At 34.2% G+C, this 21,431-nt stretch overlaps 2 protein-coding genes across 2 annotated transcripts in view; one reads left to right on the forward strand and one right to left on the reverse strand.

Annotated features, from left to right (window-relative positions):
* Positions 1–2,633: 2,633 nt before the first annotated feature.
* Positions 2,634–4,670, forward strand: LOC132198936 (28 kDa heat- and acid-stable phosphoprotein). The gene is made up of 3 exons (XM_059623269.1): positions 2,634–2,957; positions 3,277–3,491; positions 4,420–4,670. Exons 1-3 carry the CDS (start codon positions 2,724–2,726, stop codon positions 4,529–4,531), a joined length of 561 nt encoding a protein of 186 aa, XP_059479252.1. The 5' UTR covers positions 2,634–2,723; the 3' UTR covers positions 4,532–4,670.
* Positions 4,423–21,431, reverse strand: part of LOC132198935 (bicaudal D-related protein homolog) — a 32,483-nt gene continuing 15,474 nt past the window's right edge. The window contains exons 2-9 of the mRNA XM_059623267.1: positions 9,521–9,736; positions 8,605–8,721; positions 7,306–7,452; positions 7,086–7,250; positions 6,316–6,513; positions 5,905–6,109; positions 5,601–5,845; positions 4,423–5,449 (exon numbers count right to left, since the gene is read on the reverse strand). Coding sequence (XP_059479250.1) covers positions 5,291–5,449; positions 5,601–5,845; positions 5,905–6,109; positions 6,316–6,513; positions 7,086–7,250; positions 7,306–7,452; positions 8,605–8,721; positions 9,521–9,736 — 1,452 coding nt within the window. The 3' untranslated portion in view covers positions 4,423–5,290. The remainder of the gene's footprint in view (positions 5,450–5,600; positions 5,846–5,904; positions 6,110–6,315; positions 6,514–7,085; positions 7,251–7,305; positions 7,453–8,604; positions 8,722–9,520; positions 9,737–21,431) is intronic.

A 21,431-nucleotide genomic window follows, 5' to 3' on the forward strand; every position in this document is an offset into this window, starting at 1 on the left:
TTTCGTTTAATAATTAACTCAAAATTTCTTCTCTAAATGTGCATGAAAATCGATAGTTTCCTCGTCTTTCTGCTCAACAAAAATGTAAATAAAGATCTAAATGAAAAGCAAGATTTTATAGAAAATGCCAAAAAATAAATAAAAATTCACGCCATGATGTAAAATACATAAGTGTCATAATCAACTCTCTCGAAACTGTAAATTAATGTAAGGAAGTAAAAGAAGAGGTAGACATTTTTTACCAGCGGAAGCGAAAAACTACTAAGTTAGGAATGGCGTGTGAAAAGAAGGAATGTACGTGAGCGAGAGTGAAGGAAAAAGAGAAATAAATCGTAATAAAAAGAAAAGTTTGTGTTCAGCAAGAAAAATGGACCGAAACAAAATGTTAAATGGCAAATTTAAAGTAGCTTTTGTTTATTTTTATAGAAAAGTTTGTAACATAAAGAGAGAGAGAGAGACCGTGTTGCGCGTCTCGGATTCGTAGTTCGTTAGCCGGAAATCGTAGTAATTTATTGCATTATTTATAATTTATCTTAAATTTTAAACTACATTGTAATTCTCTCAGCATTAATTGGCCCTGCAAAAAGCTCTTTTTGGAAGAGTCTAGTGTTGATCCTATTAAATTTTAACAAATTTTTTAAAGCCGTTCATTAAATTTGCTATATTTTTATTGGATGTGTAAAAATAAAAATAAAATGTGAACTATGCATGTCCTCTTTTGAGTTGATGTTTAAATTTTGGGGGAATCTGTATAGATACGAAAGTGGAGGGTTTAAAAACTTGTTATAATTAACATTTGCATTTTCTGTCCCCCGAAAAAACAATCAGCATTTGTCAAGAAAAATGTTCCCAAACCCCCATTTACGATGACTAAATAAATTCAACGCCTACAAAAAAAAGACCCCCCAAGAGCAAACTACTTATTCTCTTTCTGAACATAAATCATGTAGATAAAACGCGGACAAAAGTTTTATTGTTTAGATCCTAGTTGCAGAGAGAGAGAGAAAGAGAAAGAGCGCTCGCGCGCACAAGAAAGCAAACAAACCTTCCATAAAAATATGTAAATGGTTGATATTCCAAACAGAGTCATATAATAAAAAAAGAAATATTCAAATGACCTGGACTAAACTGTGATGTGGATTTATTTATCCTCTCAAACACAACAAAACATTTTACCTTTCCAGCCACCATAAATTTCAAAGCATTTATTGCTGATATAAATCACGAACTGAACAATCGATGTGTGTCACCTCTGGTTATAAGTTGCAACAATAAAGGTTTGAAAGATTAATCTGCAAATAAATAATGTTGAGCTGCTTTCTGAGCCATTTTTCAACGTTTATCACTAGTTGCTCAAAATTAAAATCGAAAATCTGAGCAAAAATGGATGTTTTCCATTTTATTTAGCAATAAGTTAAAAAAGGGATCATATAAAATGATGGTAATTTAATTCAATTCATTATTAAAAGAAAAAAATCTTTGTTTTAGTAAATTGACACTTGAGGAGATGATCATGGAAATGAAGCGATCAGGCTTTTCCTCGTTGAAAAAATTGTTTTTATTCACAAACAAAACGGCTCTTTTTGATTTTTTAAGAGGTTTTTCCGTGGATTTACTGAAACTGTGCGAGAAACACTTGGCTTTAAAGAATGGAATATACAAACCAAAATTCTGAGAAATTAATTTTTAAAAAATTTCTTAAAATGTAATATTTATGAGTCACAAAAAATCAAAATTTCAATTTAAACTCGGAAAATTAGGGTAAACAAAGCAAATTCCATTTTTTAAAGCCAAGTGTTTCTCGCACATTTTCAGTAAATCCACGGAAAAACCAGCTCTTAAAAAATTAACCCCTGAAACTGCTTTACACTTTACAACACAAACAAAACACTACTCTACACTAATTTGAAAAAAAAAAAACGCACACTAACAATTATCTGAGAATGAAAATCTTTCTGATTTGCTTGTAAAAAAAGCTATTTTTGCAACGAGAAACAGCCCGGATCTCTTCACTTCCATAAAATATTTTTGCTAATGATTTGATTTATACAGTTATATATTAAAAGTTGCTGATATTTTGTAAAATGAGCGATAATATGGTATTTATGGAATGTACTGGTAAATATATAGTTAAATTAATAATTTTAGTTCAAGGAAATTAATTCAGACTTCTTTAATTTAATGCTAATAATTAAATGACTTAAAATTAAACAAAATGCATTGTTTTCTAGATTTCCTTTATTATGATAGTATTTAAATTAAATAAAAACAATAGCTATCGTCAATCATAATATTATAATCAAAATAAAATAAATTTTGAATATTTCATTATATGGGCGGTGGCTATAAAAATAATATAATTTAGTGCCACGATCGATCATATTTAAAACGAACGGTCATTGAGGCACAAACTCATTTCCGAATGTGCGAATAAAAGTGCTCAGTGAAATATTCGTGCCCACACGTCCGTTGTTGGTTGAATTTTTTTGAATTAAAAAAAAAAGTAAAAAATCTGTCTCGCACACTGCGGCATTTTTCAAGTGCTTTGGCGCCACTCGACGCGTCATCTATGAGCGGTTTTGGCAACCAACTCGGACAAAGTGGCGACGGGGCAGAAAATCGCAGAGGCGCGAAATTCAAATAATTGCATATGGCAACTCGTTTTGTTTTGATTGAAGCTCGATAGCCACTTTCGACCCCGATTCGCACTCGCACCCCGCAAAATGCCGCGAGGAAAGTACGTCAACCACAAGGGCAAGAACCGGAGGTTCAACAACCCCGAGGAAATCAACGAGCAGATGGAGAAGGAGAAGCAGAAGCGCGAGTGGAGAGAAAAGCATGGCGAAGACCCTGAGGAGGAGTCTGGCGAGGAAAAGGGTTCCGACGCAGGCTCCGACGAGGAAAGCTCGTCCTCGGACGAAGAGGAAAAGGCTAAGGGCGTGCAACACTTAATTCAGGTCGATTAATTTGAATTTCGCCAAAATCAGCGCGAAAATCCGCGCCCGAAATTCAACCTTGAACAGACGAGCTGTCATTTTGAACAGATTTCGGCAATTTTCCGGTTTAAAATCCAACCTCGGTGCCATTCAGTCCAATTTTCCCTTAATCTAAAGCCTTGACTTCTCAGTCAGCATCATTAATTTTGATTTTGTCCCTGAATTTGGCGAGATTCGCCTAATGTTTGAATGACGCAACCCGCATTAGCATAACAACGATTATTATTAAAATTTGTTGACGTTTTCCGTGCACTGACTGACGTGTTGCTTGAATTTTCAGATCGAGAACCCAAACCGAGTGCAGAAAAAGGTGAAAAAGGTGACCGAGCTGAATGCGGAAGCGACTTCGTCGTCGTCGTCGGCGGCGCCGCAGTTGTCCAGGAGGGAACGCGAGGAAATTGAAAAGGAAAAAGCCAGGGCAAATTACCAAAGGCTACACGCGCAGGGCAAAACCGACGAGGCCAGGGCCGATCTTGCCAGACTAGCAATCATCAGGTACTAAATAATTAAATATTACGAAAAAATTTAGTTTTTTTTAATTGTCTCTTATAATTTCCACTTGACAAAGAAAGACAAAACATTACTTGAGGCTTTTTTTTAATAATACCAAGAATTCCATTTTTCTGTTTTATTAAATGTAAAACAAACTTGTCTTTTAATATATAAATTATAGAGGTTCATACTTTTTTTGCTGTTTTAAATTTAATGATAAAATCCCAATAATATGAAATTATTTTATACAGAGTTTGAAGTTTAAAGAGAGAAAAGCAATATGAAAAACAAAACAATTTTTCGCAATTGTTAACACAAAAATTTGACAGTTGAATTCTACATTCTATTATTATTTATTCTTCTCGGTCAATACAAAATTTTTTAAATTGGAAAAAAGAGAAGAAATTAATAAAAAAAAGTTTTTTTTCTTTTGTGAATTTAATAATATCCGTTTGGGATTAAGTTCAAATCACTATGAATTATTATTTTACAAAATTCATTATTTCATTTTGTCGCAAAAAGTCATAAAAGAAATTGATTGATTTATTCCATTTTTCATTTTTGTTTTGTTTTTTCGTGTTTTTGCTATGGTAAGACTGGACTAAATGGCTGTTTTGGCTTTTTTCTAAATCAAATTTATTCTTGAAATTTATTCATCAATTGACCCTGTGAGGTTTGTGGCTTAATTTTGTAACCTGGAAAAAATAATCTAAATGAATGCAATCCTGAAACTTATTTGAATTATTTCTTTTATAATCTTCATGTAATTTAGCCACATTTTGGGAAAGGATTTTTAATATCTTTCCTTCGATCAAAAATAAAATTCCTGTCAAGTTTTATTTTGGATTTTATTTATTCAGCAATATTGATATTTTCATTAAAATTGCACGGCAACAAATAAATTGATCTCGTTTTGATTGTTCGCCCTCAGGCAACAGAGAGAAGATGCAGCAAGGCGGCGAGAAATGGAGGTGAAGGAAAAGGAAGCGGCCGCCAAGGCCAAGACAGACCAGACTCAGAAGGCAATGGGCAAGAAGAAGTGATCCCACCGCAGTGATTGATCAAACAACTCGATATGCAATTCATGTATGATTTTCCACGATTTTTGTATAACTGAAACTGGTTATGGTAATGAGATATGAGAAAGAAAGAAAATTAATAAATTAATATTAAAGAAAAGCATCGATCGGGTTTCAATTGCGCAGAAAAGCGAATTTTGGTTTGTGTAAAAGTTTTTATTATGGTTTGTTAAATAGCGATTACATCAACGTATATAAATATTCGAATTAACGAAGTTCCACTACTTTGATGTTAGAACAAATTTACTTGGTCTCTTCTGAAGCTACCAATAGACGAAAATCGAGACTATTTTTGCGTTTTTAAGTACTTTTGTTACATCTTAAAATAAATTATAGTACAATTTGCCTCTGATGAGGTAAAACTTAATTGTTAACAATTGAATTAAAATTCTTTCAGTGAGTCGTTCCTTATCAGAATACCGTATTATCACAAATTCAAAGGCCTGCCATTGTAATACTAAAATTCATGACTCTCACTTGAAACACCGGCCTCGGCAGCAAGTTTTACTCAATTAATTTCACGGGGTTTTTGACTTTCATAAGCATTTTGATTTTGAAACACGAAATTTCAGACACGAACAAACGAAAACTTGCTCCGCACAGCTCAAGCCAATCGTGGATTTCAATGTTACAAAGCACGAGGTTACTCTTACTTTGATGGTGTACAATTAATAGACTTTTGGTACCCTGCCTAGACACCACGAAAATATCCTTTCAACTTCTCTACCGCGAGAAGAGAGACAAAAGACGCGAAGTTGATTTTCTAGGCGGTCGCTCCGGGGTCATGTCACCGTCGCCATTCTCGTTACCACTCCTTCGCAGCTTCTCCTGCTCAGTTAGTTTCTGCCTCATCTGGTCGTCCAGTAAGAGTTGCATATCCATCTGGAATTGAAATTTTTTTTATCAATCAATGATGAAATTTCAAATTTACATAGAGCAGTCTACGAATAAAACGGCCAATTTGATTAATCCAAAAACCTGATTTTTTTTCAGTTGATGACTCAAAATGATTTTAATTAATTTTTCTAATCACCTGCCACTGTTCGAGTTGCTGTGACAACTCGATTTTTTGCTGCACGGCCTCCATCAACTGGCTGTTGACCTGAAGGACGTCGATTCTGGTACGAGCCAGCTCGACCTGGACTGAATTTCTCGCTGCCAGGGCCGTGTCCCTCAAAGCTCTTGCTTGATTCAGCGCCTCTTCACCTGACGAATTCACATCAGACCTGGCCAGGTCGCGCTCCTCAATCGTAGCCGACAGTTGGGCCTCACAAACTCCTGAAAATTTGACGGTTTAAAATTGGATTCAAAAATTAGGAGGATTTAAATTATTATACCTAATTTGCTCTGGAGCTGCATCGTTTCCTGCGTGTTTCTCCTCAACTGCGCGGCCCTTTCTTCAAGCATTCTACCCGCCTCGGCCAACGACTCCTTGGCTCGGTGAAGCTCGGCTTGCAGACTCAAAAGCTCAGGACCAGAAACCACTCCTCCCTCGCGCACCAGGCGGCACAATTTTGACACCACACGAGACAATCTTCCAGCCTGAATAAAAAAATTAAAATTGTTTATGCTTTAGTATTGCGGAAATTTCATTTTTATTGTTTGAATATTTTGCGTTCAATCGTCAGCAATTTTTGAAATTTTTCATCTTTTTTTATAATTAATTGTTTATTTAACAATTTTATACTGGACTAAAGATTTATTTCACTTTTGACTTTTCATTTGGAATTTTAATTTGTTTTTCTAACCTTGAGGGAACCAAGACCCTCGTCCTCTATCATATCACAGTCCTCCTCGCCTTCGGAGGAGGAACTGCAGCCAGAGCTGCTGGTGCTCAAGTGCTCTATGCTGCTCTGTGCGCCGCTGCTCGGTTCTTTTTCTCCTTTTCTCAACTCCCTGCACAGTCCACGAAGGGCTCGCCAGGCAGAGAGGGCCTCTCTTTGGAGCTGTAAAAGTAAAGGAATTGGAAATTTGTAGAATTTAAATCTTTTTAAGTATTCAATTAAACATCATCCATGTTTAAAAAAATGTTATTAATCCAAAAGCAATTGCAAAGGTAACAAAAGTGCATTATTTTATCTTTTTTGGGCCCTGATCAGTGATCATTATTAAGTAAGTAAAAATAAAAAAATATAAAAAAAAACGTTGAAAAGTAAATTAATACTTACTTTTTAAAATTAAAAATTTATTTACATTAAAATAATAAAATATAATTACTCAACGCGTGTCATGGCATTCAATTTTAATTATATATTTGTTCAATCAAACACAAATAAATTTTAAATTCTATCTTTTATTTCTTTTTAATTTGTGGAAAATTAAAAAAAAACTAGTCTTCATTTAAAAAAAAAAAATATAAAAATTAAAATTGTAAATAAAAAAATGCAATTTTATGTTTATATCACTTTTTAAAAATAAAAAAAATGAAAAAAAAATTGAATTTAAGGTAAAGTTACTATTAAATTTTATCATTATATAATTATTTTGACCTTTTCTATTTTTTTCAAAATTTACAAACCTCGAGAACGGTCAAAGGAGGAGAGAGATTGGGTGGCAAGTCATCGTCGCTGGAGGTCTCCATCTCGCTGAGCAGCGACCTCTGACCTGCCGACGCGGGTGACAGCGAGCCTCGGATGCGCGGCGTGCTGCGAAGGTCCGAGCTGTCCCTCTGAGCGTGACGGAGCTGCACAAGTTTCACATTTTGGTTGATTCAAAAATGAGATAGATTTCGATCTGACCTGGTGCTCGTGGTCTCGAAAGCGTTTCTGCAGCAAGTGCGCTCGCTCGTTGGCTTCGTCCAGCGACGACTGCAGGGAGACGCGCTCCTCCTGCAGGTCGGCAACCTGGCGTTCCAGCTCGTCGCACTTTTCACTCATTAGGTCAAGCTGGCAAAAAGTAAAACAGAGGAGGTGAGCGTGGAAATTTCATTGTTTGCAGTAATGTTAAGTAGGTTACGGAAGTCGACTTTTACTTTTTGCTTAAAAGTGGATTTTTTTTATAAATTTTACTAAACACATTTTAACTGTGTGCAATAAAGATTATAAAGTAAAAATCGTAAAAATTAACAAAAATTTAAACGCATTCAGATATTAAATATATTATATTTTCCAATGAAATACTTTGGATTGTGCCGTGTAAATAACATATTCACCTAATGTCCAGTCACAGTACTAATTTAATTATCTTTTTATTGTTTTATTTGCATAATTCATAACTTTTTTATATTTATTTTTGATATTTCCCACGAAAATTGAGAAATAAATAATAAAATTATTGTTCATATAACAACCATTGATGAAAATGAAAATGAAAATTTTCTTCGAATGAAATAAAAAATAAAAATATGCCGCAAAAAGATGTCAGTTTAAAATTTAAAACCTTAATCTAGCGGTGCAGAGAAAAATAATTTATCCAAAGTTTTAAGTTTAAAGCTCACACAAAAGCCTAAACAGGTCTGGGTATTATATCATGAGATATATTTATATTTTATAATTGATATGCTCCGGTTTGCTCGTTATTTCACCGGAGTAATTATCCATCATTAATTACAATTATACAGGAGCGCAATGAGCATCCGTTCCTCAGAATGCTTTTGTCTGCGCGACCCGCCTCGAGCAATTTCTTTTGATACAAAAAATCTCCGTAGATATCTAATTACCACACGCGCTTGTTCTCTCGTAGGTACAAACTAACAAAGCAAACGAATCGTCTTTCTGAGAAGGTGCACTCAACTCTGGCGACGCACGGAAAATCCAGTTACGTCTCTCATCTTCCTACTTTATTTTGAAAAGGCACGATATAAATTAATGGTCTCCACTTTTTAATTTTAAGATTACTTTCCAGATGTGGGAGTTACTAACTGTATTTTTATTTGAAATAAAAAAATGCTTCGAATGAAGCTCGAATTTTTATGCAGGACCGTTCGCTTGAATAAACAAAGCGGTATTATGGATATTATTTGCTCAGTAATTTGACACCGAAAGAGATTTCGCGTCACGAGAGCGATGTGCTCCAGAAAGATAACAAATTATACCAACCTCCTCCCGCAGAATCTCGGCGTGACTCTCGTGATCCTGCAGGCTGGTTTTGCGCAAAGAAAACTGCTCACGAGCCGCCGTAAGCTGAGACGACAATCGCTCTTCCCGTTTCCGAGACTGAAAGTATAAACATAATTTTTTTAAACTCATAAATAAAAATAAAATTAGGATCCCCGTTATTTGTCAGAAAACAGTCTTCGGCATTGATCAGAATTTTTTCATTGCCCAGGAATATTCGTGGTTTTCATTTGTCAGAATTTCAATACAATAGCAATAAAATCAAAGATCAGAATTTTTTTATTCAATATCATTGTATTGTAAAGGCCGAAAATACGTAAAATTTTTAAGTTATACAAGTAAATTTTAATAATTTTACCTTTTAATAATTTAAAACAATGGCTGGTCATTTTTTAGGCTTTTTCAGGCTTTTAGGTATAATCAGCAGCGTTTCATATGTGGAATTTATGATTTTTCTCCTTGAGAATTCCACTCTCGACTGAGATTTAATGATTCAACAATTGTTCATAACTTGGCAATTAAAACATTTAAATAAAGTTATGGATTGTCAACGTTTACTTTGTAGTTTTCAAGTAACAAAAGGAGCAAAAAAATTATATTATCTTATACAAGAAAAATGTGACGGCTACATGCAAATTTTCAAATTTTACTAGCATTGCTTTTTAAAAACTAGTAGTAATTAGAAATATTGATTGATCGTTATGATTTCAACTATAAATTTGTAAGAACAAATTAAAAATTTTGGTTTTCAAATTGTTTCACTTTTCATTAAAATTTACTTGCTGTGTTTTCTGATAAATTAATTTCTGATGAAAAAATTTCGTATAAATATAAAAAATACATAATTATGGTTGATGTCTTATTTTGTTCCCACAAAATTCAGCAAGGTAAAAAATACCTCTTTCAGTTGAGCGGTGAGTCTCTGGTTTTGTTCAGTCAGTTCGGTGATGAGTTTGGTTTTGGCAGACTCGGCCTGTTTGAGGGCCTCTTCCCTCCTCGCCACTTGGCCCTTCAGGTCTTTGACGTCGGCCGAGAGTTCCATGATCTTGGTTTCGCTCTCCGACTCCAAATTGGTCAACTGCCGCCGAAGAGAGTGTTTTTCCTGCTCCAAAGCCTGCAACGCAAAGAACAAAATAATGTAATCAAAATTTTAAAATTATTCATTTATAAATATTATATTTTTGTGGTCAATTTTGCAATCCTAAATAATGATCTTTGGTTTTATTTCCACGCAAACCACATCATTAAATTTGGTGCTCCAGTTTAGAAAAATTTATAATATTTCTAGTAATTGGAAATTTTATCGTTTTACTATTATCAGTCTCAAGAGTAAAAGTTTTGCGGCCTGATTAATCGACTTAATGATTTTCAAACGTCTCAAATTCCTCCTTCGCTCTCTACACGCAGTCTGCACGCTTTGATTCACAGGAAATTGTATGATCAAATTAATTTGGCAACATTTTTTCTGCTCTCTTGAGCCGCCAGCTTTTTCACAACACTCGTCTTCCTCTCCTAAAAATTATTGCAGGCCTCGTTGGCGCCGGGGAAATTATTGGCGTGAAACGTCAGAAGTGCTTTGCAACAAGACAGGGCCATAAATCGTCGATAATTAGATTTGGCAACATGCAAATTTTCGTATTATTATTATCAAAACACTTTGGCCAAACAATAAAAAAAGCTTTTGTTTACACGCTTTTGTAAACATTAGCCAACCTGTACTTGTTTTTACGGATCGATTCGGATCGATCAGCCTTGGAGGAAATTCGCGATTAATCCGCGAAAACGCGGCCGTGTCTTAATTGCGAATGCACGCTTTTTTGATTATGCAATATTTTCATCAATTAACGAAAGCGACATCGTTGTCGTTTCGCAGCCTTGTTTTTACCTGGCGGTAAAATTATTATAGAAATTTCTCACAGCGACGACGACGCGCCGGTGTGCGAACACTTTAAAAATAGGAGCTCGTCTGGTTTGAGTGTCGAACAATGAGTGAAAGTAAATCGGATTATTATGAGATGTGTGCGGTCTCATTAAATATGAGCGTGCGGTTTTTGATTAATTTCTCTCACGGGAGGCAAGTCTATGTAGAAAAACGAGGCGACATTGAGTTATTTTGTTTTGATGATCTCACGCCTGTTGCCGGCCGATTGCAGGATATTCCTGCCAGGCACTAATTGGTATTGATGCCTGAGAGGTCAAAGATTACGCCATTGACACCGTGACTTGTCTGAAAATTTTATCGATGAATGATTTCCTCTTAGAAGATTTGGGAATTTTTTTGAAAAAAAAAATGATAATAAATTATAATTCAAAATTAAACAAAACGATAAATTCTAGAAAAAATTGCGCATTTGACAATTCGTCTCTTAATAAGAAGTCTAAATTTTCTTGTTAATAAATAAAAATATTAAAAAGTAGGTTTTCACATAACCACTTTTTGAATAACCAGCTTTATTATTTCGAAAATTAATATTTAAAAATATGAATTAATAAATAAAAATTTCAAAAGAAATATCTTAATTTAGAAAATTCTAATTTTTGTAATTTTTACCTCTCTATTTTCATAAATGCATTAAAATATTTACACTCTTCTTGTTCTGTAAACAAAAGGTGAATTAAAAACAAAAAGAGTAATTTTGTGAATTTCTTTCTTTCTAATTTGAATTTAATTATATTAAGTCTGCAATTTAGACATTAGTTTAAAAGGGTGAAAGCAGCATAGTTTTAGGAGAAGACGTTGTATATAAATTGCTAGCAATTTAAAACGAGCTCACTCAGAGTGCATCAATCTCTTGTTCGAATTTCTGACGCCCATTCTAGGCGAGTGCACTGCCTTGCCTGACCAAAATGCATTATAATCATTTCCTCTCGGCGCATTAAAACGCACGCCTCTGTGTCGAAAGAGTGCATCTCGCAAGTAAAAATAAACCAGAGACGGAAATGGATTGCTCTCGGCCACCTTATGCATATTAAATTTGGCAGTAAATCGAATGTACGCAGGCAGGGAAAGTGTTGAAGAGTCACGCACCAGATGATACAAATGTGACATCACGAGAGAGCATCGCTCTTCGATAAGAGCAGCTGATAAGACACACGCGCGCAGATTGTGTTTTGATAGCCAGTCAGAGCGAGTAAAAAGAATCAACTCTTTATTTTCTCCAGGCGCGTAACTGTAAAAAAGCCTAGAGAAGTGTCAGTCTGACGCGGTGCGCGGCTTCGGAATTAAAAACTCGTGCGTTACCATTTGACAATCATCAAACGCCAGACCCAAAAGTCGTTTGTTTTATCACGTCGCGTGTGTTGTTTGTTTTCATTCATGTGGAATTCCCATTATTCATTTTTAATTCTAGGATTCTAGTTCATAGAGTGACAATTTAATGATTTATAAGAATTTTAAAATGTTTAAAATTTTTCAAAACAATAATTTATATGAAAATTTTACTGAATTAATTTCTTAAATTTAAAATAAATATTTCTTACTATTATTTTTATTATTTCATATAATTATTTTTTTCTATTTTACCGATTGTTAAATTAATTAATACAAAATTATTGTTAATATTATTTTTTTTGTATGTGTTGATTTTTTAAATTTATACAATAACCGCGATTAACAACTTATATTATGTATTTTCCTATACAAAAAATTTTCTATTGAAATCTCAGTTTCCATACTGCTTTTGCTAAGGGTAGCAATAAAGAGATATTGATTTGGTAATTATTGGAAACAGAATCCAAAATTAAATAGGTGCTGATTTTTAATCAATTTACTTAAATTTCGTTCAATGGTGCAGTCAAGGAGAAGAGAAATTTATTAAATCTCTCCACAACAGACAGCACTTCTCTCGACAAATTGATTATCAGCTTTTTACAAAAGGCCTTCGCAATGAAAGTTGAGATTATAAACGCAGCATCATTGAGTGCTGCCTGTCAAAACGATTTTATATACTTCCTCGAATTAATAAATAATAACACTCGTTCGCTCTCAAGGAAGCTGCTGAAAAAAATCCATTCACCTGCTGCTGCGCTTCGACACGATTATCTCACTCGATTCAACAAACAATGAGCAATAATTTGATACGTTTCGAAAATAACGCATTTTCAGTTCCTGGAAGCAGCTCTTTTTTTTCTTCTGACATTAAATAATATCTCAATTTCTGCCCTCGGAAAGTTATATCAGCTTTCACACTTTTATAATAAAAAATAATTACTTCGCCTTTCTATGAAAATTGGTGCGATGGGAAAAATTGCATCAAAAACTTGTAATAATTGATACATAAATGTTAATCAAGACATACGAGTTGGTGATAATTTTTGCGTTGCCACCTTATTAGTCATGAGCCGTATCGGTGTGTTGACGATGTGAGAGAATCCGAGTCGCAGCTCCCGCGAGCAAAAATATAATAATTTTCTCAAAGTGCAGCCCGCAGCATAATGAGAATTGAAGTGTGCAATGTAAACTGACACCGAAATTATACAAGTTTTGTGCGTGTCTCTCTCGCTCGGTGCAGATACACTCTAGAAAAATAATAATTACAACACGTCGCAATCTCATTTCTGCTATTTAATGTGGGACGTGTCACTTTTCGCACTCGTTGCAAAAATCTCATTTCAAAACAATAAAAAAATTCTTTGAGATTTAAAATGTGGGCGTTAATTTTTAAACCATAATATAATTTTTTTTAAAACTGGTTGTTTTCCTTTCTTAATAGATTGCTAGAATATTAAAAAAATCCTTATATCATTATTAAAGTCACATTTTGTCCCTTAAAGATCTGGAAAATTCATAGACATGAATTTGAAAAGTACTGGTCGAAAATGAAAATTATTTCCCTGCTAATATGGAATAGAAAAGATATTCGATTGGTTCTTTATAACAAACTATAAAAATTTAATTAGCACGTCCTCTTAAAACTATGAGAACGAACATTCTATTGCAATATAAAATCCAATTTTAGTTCCATCAAGGACACATTCCGTGTCGAAATAATTTTATTATTGCAATGATATGAGAATCCATTATTGTTTTTTCTTCTTCTTAACTTTGGACTCTCTCCATTAGCAAGGATGTCAAACGTGGGCGCCTTGGCAGATCCTCTCTCATTTTATTTTCCTGCTGCGTACGAATATTTATATTTAATCGAGTTCCATATCTCTTAAGGAAACTCGTTTTGCACAACTCGAGTCTGCATGGGCGTCTCGTGCACCTCAAAATGGTCACATCGCCAGAGAGATGAATTGGCCTCTTCAAAACGAATAAAGTCGTTCTAATGATCGTGGGAGAAACGCGATGGCATTGATCGAACAAAATTGAATAAAGTTGTGAGCAGAGAGTTTTCACACTTTCGACAGAAAATGATTGTTGCTGCCGTGGCATTGTGTTCATGGTAATCGAGAAATCATCAATTTGGTTTTGAATCAGGAAGCAAAATCACTTTGTCCTCGAAAACTTTTGCTTTCGGGCGTGCAATCGTGCGTAGGAGATTGATAATTTCCACTTAAAAAAAATGAATTTTATGAGTATTTTTCTCTCTCGTTTCCCAATGTTTTGTTCAAAAGATCCTTGGGTAATTTTTTTTTAGTGTTGAAAAAATTATAAAATATTAAAAACGTTTAAATGAATTAATTAAGAGTTAAGAAAACCGTTTTCGGGCAGAAATATTGATGGAGGTCCCAGCGCAACAATTTTATCAGAGGTTTCCAATATGTAAAATCAATTTCATTGTTGAATATGAATTCAATTTCAAATTTCAATATTTCTGCATTGGTCTTATTTGCTACTTAAAAAAATATTGCAAGATTTTCTCTTGATTTATATAATTTTCTTACTGTAGAAGTTTGGTTATCTGAGAGAAGTTGTCAGAAACTTTAAATTTCTTAAGATTTTGTGTAAAAAAAAATATTGACACAAATTTTCAACAGGAAAAGAGAGAAACTCTTGTTAGTTGTTAATTGACTTGTGTTGTCAAGAAATAGACGCGTAAAAATTAAAGAGACAATCATTACAAAGCAGCCTTCCATGTTGTCAATTAACGCACATGACAAAAAAAAAGTGGTAAGACAAATGGGCAATTACGAGAGCAACTTCAAAACGCCCATGCTTTTCCTTTCTCGTTCCGTCCGTGCAGTGTGAATCACGCCGAGAATTGTTGGCAGGTAATGAGCAATCCACGTAAGTGCATTTACTTCATTTGACATCACGCAACCGACAGCGCCTTTCACTTATTCAAACAAGCAAATCCTTGTAAGCCAAAATTTCTATCGGCTTGAAATAATAATAATAATACAAATGACAAAGTACGCCTTCTCAGCCCGGGCGCACACGCATGCTGACAGTAAATCAAAAGAGCGTTCAGGCGTGAGCTGATTAATGAAATTGTGAAGGGGATTTTATGAAAGTTGGTCGGCTAGAATTCCACCTAGGCATATACATATGCCAATTTATTGAAGTTTGTTCAGATGTAATCCATCTAAAGAATGATGCAAATTGAATTCAGTTTTGAAACGGTGCGGCCTTAATTTGAAAAATAATAAATTTGAAAGTTAAACTTGATCTCAGGATCGTGAGGTGGATATTAATATTGAAATATTTAATTGACTCTTCTCATCAATCAAATTTTCCATTACGTAAAAATTGTTGTAATTCAGCTTTGGAGGAATAAAAATAAAAGCATTCCTTTTTTATTATTCAAAATTTAATTGCTTAATAGGTTTTTTTCAGCTAAAAAGATAGTTAAAAATATAATATTTTTATACAAAAGAAATGCGTTTTAAGCTATTTTAAAAGGTATTTCTTTTCTAAAATGATTAAAATCTGTCGTAACATTTATGGTTTTATATGTTTCTGAAGCAACCTGAACTTTTATTTACGCAATGACATTCAATATAGTATGAAATTTCAGCACAGTTAACCATCTATATTAGCTTAATTTCGCTTAATTTATTAAAATAAACAAAATTAATAAATTTAGTACAGAAAATTTGTAAAATTTTCCAAATAACAGCTGATTTGGGCGAATTTTTTAATGTTAATCTAGTTTTATCAAATCCCCAACTACAAATTTGATCTTCAAAGCTGAATTATTTTAAATACTCCTGTTTGCGTATTTTTCTATCATTCATCTGATCCTTCTTTTGAAATGATAAAATTCTGATTTATTGTTCCTCTTTTATGAACGCTGCCAAATTATATTTCAATTTTAAAAAGCAGCCGAAACGCGTCGCCTGTTTATTATTTTACTTCCATATTTGGCACTTCAATGTTAGCAAGATCACGGCCACTCAGCTAGAATTGGCAACAAACGACCGATTTTCACCTTTTCGAGATAAGATAAACAACCTTGGCGTAGCGAACAACATTTCGGCCATTTTCATTTCCATCTTTCCACGATGATAACTTTAGAAATTTATCGCACACGATTGGGATTTTGCCGAGCATTTGCATAAACACGAACGAGACTTTCTCATTTCGCGCTGGCTGCTTGTTCAGGTCTGCGCGCGGTGCGTGAGTCACCTTTCGACCGAGCAACAGGACCTGCGGAAGGTTGGCGCGGCCGCTGACTCATTAAGTATAAATCCAAGTGGCGGATCCTGTATTTTTTTTCTGCCCACACTCGCTTGCATCACGGCTAAATTCGTACACATGCGGGCTCAGGTGCAGTGTTATCGCCCTCAGACTTGACATTATCGAATAATCACTGCAGTACTCATGCAGGCACGTGTTTCGCTCCCAATTTTTTGAAGCTTTACTTTTTACGTGATGCAATTTAGCATGACGGCTTGTGAGTGACAACTGTGGTTGGAAAATGTAATTGAACAATGCCAATGACAAATTGTGTAAGTTTGCCAAGTTCATCCTTTTTTTATAATAAAAGTCAATTAATTGTTCTTGTGATTACAGGATGAAATGAAAATTAAAGGACAAAGTAATATACAACGTGTCTCATATATTATGAGCAATGTTCAGATTTTTCTTTCATTTTATTATTAATAAATCCTTTTATCCTGCTTGATTCACTAAAAAATTTTAAATTATAATAAAACCCTGGTACATACACCAATTATTACTATATTTTAATTAATAATGCTGGTGTAGAGAGACTGGAAAGATTTTATATTGTAATTTTGACATTAAAAATTGATTTTAAAGATTGCATATTTCAGGAATTGCAAATTTCTTTCTAATTATGATATGAAAATATTTCAAAATTGTTTAATTAAATAATTTAAAATGTAATGTATAATAAAAAGAATTGTATAAAATCTTTAAACTTTACAAAATACATTTGTTTAATAAGAAATTAAAATTATTATCTAATTTGATTATTTTTGTTTCTCAATGTTCTCAAGAAAATTATAATAGCTATTTACTATTTCGAAAAAATTATTCCTCATCATTATTGCTTATTCTACTTGTTTTACAATGAAAAAAAAATATTTTTACAATTTTCCTTATCAATATCCATGGGCGGCTTTCAAGTTTGATGTAAGTTCAATAGGGCTATCAAGAACGTATAAAATCCCAGTATCCAAACCCAGTGGCTGAACTCGTGTGTACATAATATTTTATGGTCTAAAAGGGTAAATAAAGAAACCGCTTTAGTCTCTCGGGAGGCTTTTCGGAGATAACGCAAAAGTGTTCCAGACCCCATTAGAAAAAAAGAAAAAGCTCGTGGAGGCCGAGAGGGTTAAAGAGAAACCAGCAGCGCGCGTGTCTTGGCTCATTTCTTTGCAAATCCAGCGGAACTCCGCGATCAAATTACACAAGCGGGGTGTGTTTCGAATAGACAAAGAGCGCCGAAAGCCGTCAAGTATGCAATCGGGTCAGCGCGAATTTGCACGCGAGAAACCCGAGGATAATAAATTATGAAAATTCAATTGGATTTTGTAAAAGCAGAAGAAATTTTAAATGCAGCGAGCAAATTGTATTGTACGATCCTTTCTCCGCGCAACATAGAATGGTGTTTAATTACCCTGACTTTACCTTGGTTTTCCACAGAGGCCAGTCGTGCAACCGGGGTTTTCCGATTGCGGCAATATTCATAATCCACCGAGAGATGCGATAACTTGGCTACCAAAACACTCTCTTGATAATTTCGTGAGCATGGGTTCCGCATCACCGACGCGAATTGCAGCTGCGAAATTAATTAATCCTCACACACGTAATTGCTCACGAGGAGGTTATTAAGGAAAACGTCAGATCATCCTCTTAATTTCACATGTTATTATGCAACATACAAGAGAGAAAAGAAATTTAATATCAGAAAATTTTCACTTTTTCTTTAGAGAATCTTCAGCACTTTTTTTTTAAATAAAAGAAAATTAGATGTTCTAAAAATCATCTGAGTTGTTTCTATCAGATCGTGAAACGCTTTGGCAGCAAAGTTATTACAAATATAAGGTTTTTACGGTTTTTGCACCATTTTATTTTGTCTGGCCGTTTTCTCTCCGCAGCAGACGCCGGCCAATCTATATAATAAAGATTTCTGCACGGTGCAGGTGTCATTCCGCGAACGGCAGCAGGCCTGATTTTGTGCGAGTTACAGTCTGGTTACCACTCAATTACGTTCGTGACGTGCAATCAGAACAATATTCTTGTTTGCCATCACCGTAGAGAATGAAAGAAGATTCAGATGAGTTCGTTAGTTTAAATAACTGTTTTGCTCGTTCAAAGAGGTTGACACGGTGCAATATTAAAAAAATGAGCCATTGTTCTAGCCCCGAGTCCTGTATTGTTTGCTCTGCCCGATCTAATTGCTGTGAATTTCAGTCACTTTTTATTCTTGAAGCTCATTGAAAAGTTTTTCTTTTGATACAATTATTGTGCGATTTAATGATGGAAGAGTGTTAAAATCACCAGATTCATTTCCTCTCGGTCTCAGGATGCACTTTTTTCGCTCAGGTTCATACTAATGCGGCAACAATGGGCTACTTTTCTTATCATTACCATCACGTAATGAATTAACTGTGTGTTTGAACAACAGGCGTGAGCCGCATAATGATAAATTTAGGTCTTGTACTTGAACTTTATCCCTTCTTACTACAAATTAAAATTCATATGTATTTTAAAAATTTAAAAAAAAGAAGCTATATTTAATTTTATTTAATATCAAAATAAATGTCTTTAAAATTTGTACAATAATTTAAATTAAATGTTATTTAAAATATTTAATGAAGAATCTAAACCTTTTTTGTAAATTTTATTTTAAATTTGAGTTATTAATAAAACTTATAAATAATTTAGTTTACATTGAATTACTTCATTTATTATAATTATTGAATATTAAGTTCACTTTTGGTATGGGCTGAGGATTGATAATGTATATTCTTGTAATCTCCCATGAAAAATGATTATTTCTGTGAAAAAAACATGACAAATCGACTCTGTTATGGTGTGGATTCACGTTTGATAATTTCTTATACACTTGAGTCGAGATAATGTGAGACTGTTGAGGCTCTAATGATGCCGCGCACGCCGCATTATCTTATCAGGTATTATGCACCTCATTAAACACATGAGTCAGTCCGAAACATTTTCATTTCACAGAATCAATATTTTCGTCCAAATAAAACTTTCCTCTTTACAATTTCACTTCTAAATTTTGCAACCTACTAATTTCCGCTCGAGTTGCTCTTATAATTATTTCCTAGACGCATCGATCTTTGCCATAATAAGTTTCGCTTATGATTTTTGGAAAAATGTGTCAATTGCGATGCACCAGAGCAGGTGTATTATTCGACGATTGCGTGAGAATCGTTTTACGTCATTATACAGAGCGAATAATATCCGGTCGAGTGACTGCGAAGCTAATTCCTTTTCCCTTTCGCCGCCGAAAACAATGCTCTGCTGTCCAGATAAACATCTCTCGGCCAAGTAAATTGTCAAAAGTGTATCTTTTCATTTGCCACTCACGAGAGACGATTTAAGACTTCCGCGTGAAAGAAAATCTCTTTCTCTTTTCTCCGATTTTCTGGTAAAGCCTTCGTCGTGTGAGTTTTTTAAAGTTTTTATTTGCGGCCACTGAATCGAGCAGAACACACGACGCGTCCGTTATTTTTTGCGTCGCTCCGACACCGAATTTTGAGAATCCGAGCGCATCCAGCCAGATTTTCCGCTGGCATGCTTTTGTCGCCGTATAAGACACGAGTGTTCAAAATCGCGTTTTGTTTTGTTGTTTATGTGCCGGGAGTGGGATTCGGTTGACTTCGGACTGACTGAGCAAGATAAATTCGCTGAGGTAACTCTTCTTCGGAAGCGTGTTGCGAAACCTTGAATTATCCTGCGAGCAGCGATAATTCACTTTTCTTGGGCGCAACAGGGGTTTTGCTTCAAGTGCCATTACAAAAGTGCTTTTGTTTTAAAACTGCAGCGACACGGCGGTGAATAAACGACCCCCCGATGTGTTCCAAAAGATAATTGGTTAACTAATTGCCACAACTTTCTCGCTGAAAATAGCAATTACTAAGGAATATACAACTAATAAAGTGATAACTATTTTAAAAATGTTGTTTGCTTCAAATTTTCTGAATTTAATTTACATCAATAGCTGTTTTTGCTTCATAATTTACTCACAGTATTGACTCAGAAGAATAAATAATAGTACATAAAGGATTCAGAAAAATCGTACATAATTATGCTTACTTAGCTTTAAGGATTTAAACCTCAATTTTATTCTGTACTTCTATATTACTTTCGGTGAATTGTTCATGTTATCCTATATTAATTAGTACCACTGCTTGAAAATTATAATAAAGATTTTTCTTCAAATCTCATAAAGTACCTGTGCCTATGTGAGGCCATAATAATTATTAATCATAAATTGAATTAATCTTTAAAAAATACAAGTGTTTAATAAGAATAATAAAAATGATGCTATCAACTAGAATTAGAATTATTGTATGTATCTAAAAAATTTATAAAATAACAAAAAAGGTGTTATTAAATTTTTTTTAATAATTAAAATTCAGACAATTTAGTAAAAACAAAAATTTTAAATTATTGTAATATTTTAGTGTAAATTTTTTGTTGTGTTTAGAATATTATTTAGTCATCCTTACAGCAATCACTGGAATTATAATTTTCACAAAACGCAGGATGAGCTTGAAAAAACCACTAACAAACTACTACAGGTTTCGGGTTTCTTGTTGCGCTCAACTTCCGCAACAGGAAGATAAAATCTGGATCGCACCCGACCACTCAAAACCAGTCCAGGAAGAAGAAAAACGTTTCGTCCGACAAAAGCACATTTCCAGTCTGTCTGTCTGCATAGGTATTAAAAAATAGTAGCGTGTGCCATCATTATGCACATCTCCGGCCAGATGCTCAGGCCACAGCTGGAGCGCAAATCATCATCTCGGCAGCTGCAGCCCCAAAAGACGTCTCGGATGCATTTCGCAGGCGGCACGCGTTCAGGTCTCGCTCATTCATGGGTGACGGATGAATGAAAAAGCTTGCGAGAGAAATTTTTGTTGCTCGTGTTTTGTTGTCCGCGGCTTGTTTAGGAGCTTCGTCGGTAAAGATTTGATTTTTAAGTAAAAGATACGGCGAGAGTGTGTGGTTGAATTAGTAATTGGGTCACTTACGCGGGTGAAATATCGGTGTCAAAGAATTAATTAATTCGCTAATTACGGCAGGATGAGGTTGGAAAGTTGTTCCGACAGAAAAGGAAATTAAAGTTTATTATGTTGTTTACATTATGAGATGCAATTAAAAATTACAAGTTCAAATTAGGAAATGGAATGCACGCCAATTAAAAAATGCAAAGAAAATATATAAAATTAAAAATTATTTACCGTAATAAAACGGTAGT

Source organism: Neocloeon triangulifer, unplaced genomic scaffold (assembly GCF_031216515.1).
Source record: "Neocloeon triangulifer isolate White Clay Creek 2 clone unplaced genomic scaffold, ASM3121651v1 ptg000013l, whole genome shotgun sequence".
Classification (NCBI taxonomy): domain Eukaryota; kingdom Metazoa; phylum Arthropoda; class Insecta; order Ephemeroptera; family Baetidae; genus Neocloeon; species Neocloeon triangulifer.

Excerpts from the sequence above, each read along its gene's own strand:
- LOC132198936 (XM_059623269.1), top strand. The coding sequence starts at position 2,724 with ATGCCGCGAGGAAAGTACGTCAACCACAAGGGCAAGAACCGGAGGTTC. Across the intron at positions 2,958-3,276 it reads GCGTGCAACACTTAATTCAG|ATCGAGAACCCAAACCGAGT; the intron begins GTCGATTAATTT and ends TTGAATTTTCAG. Across the intron at positions 3,492-4,419 it reads GCCAGACTAGCAATCATCAG|GCAACAGAGAGAAGATGCAG; the intron begins GTACTAAATAAT and ends GTTCGCCCTCAG.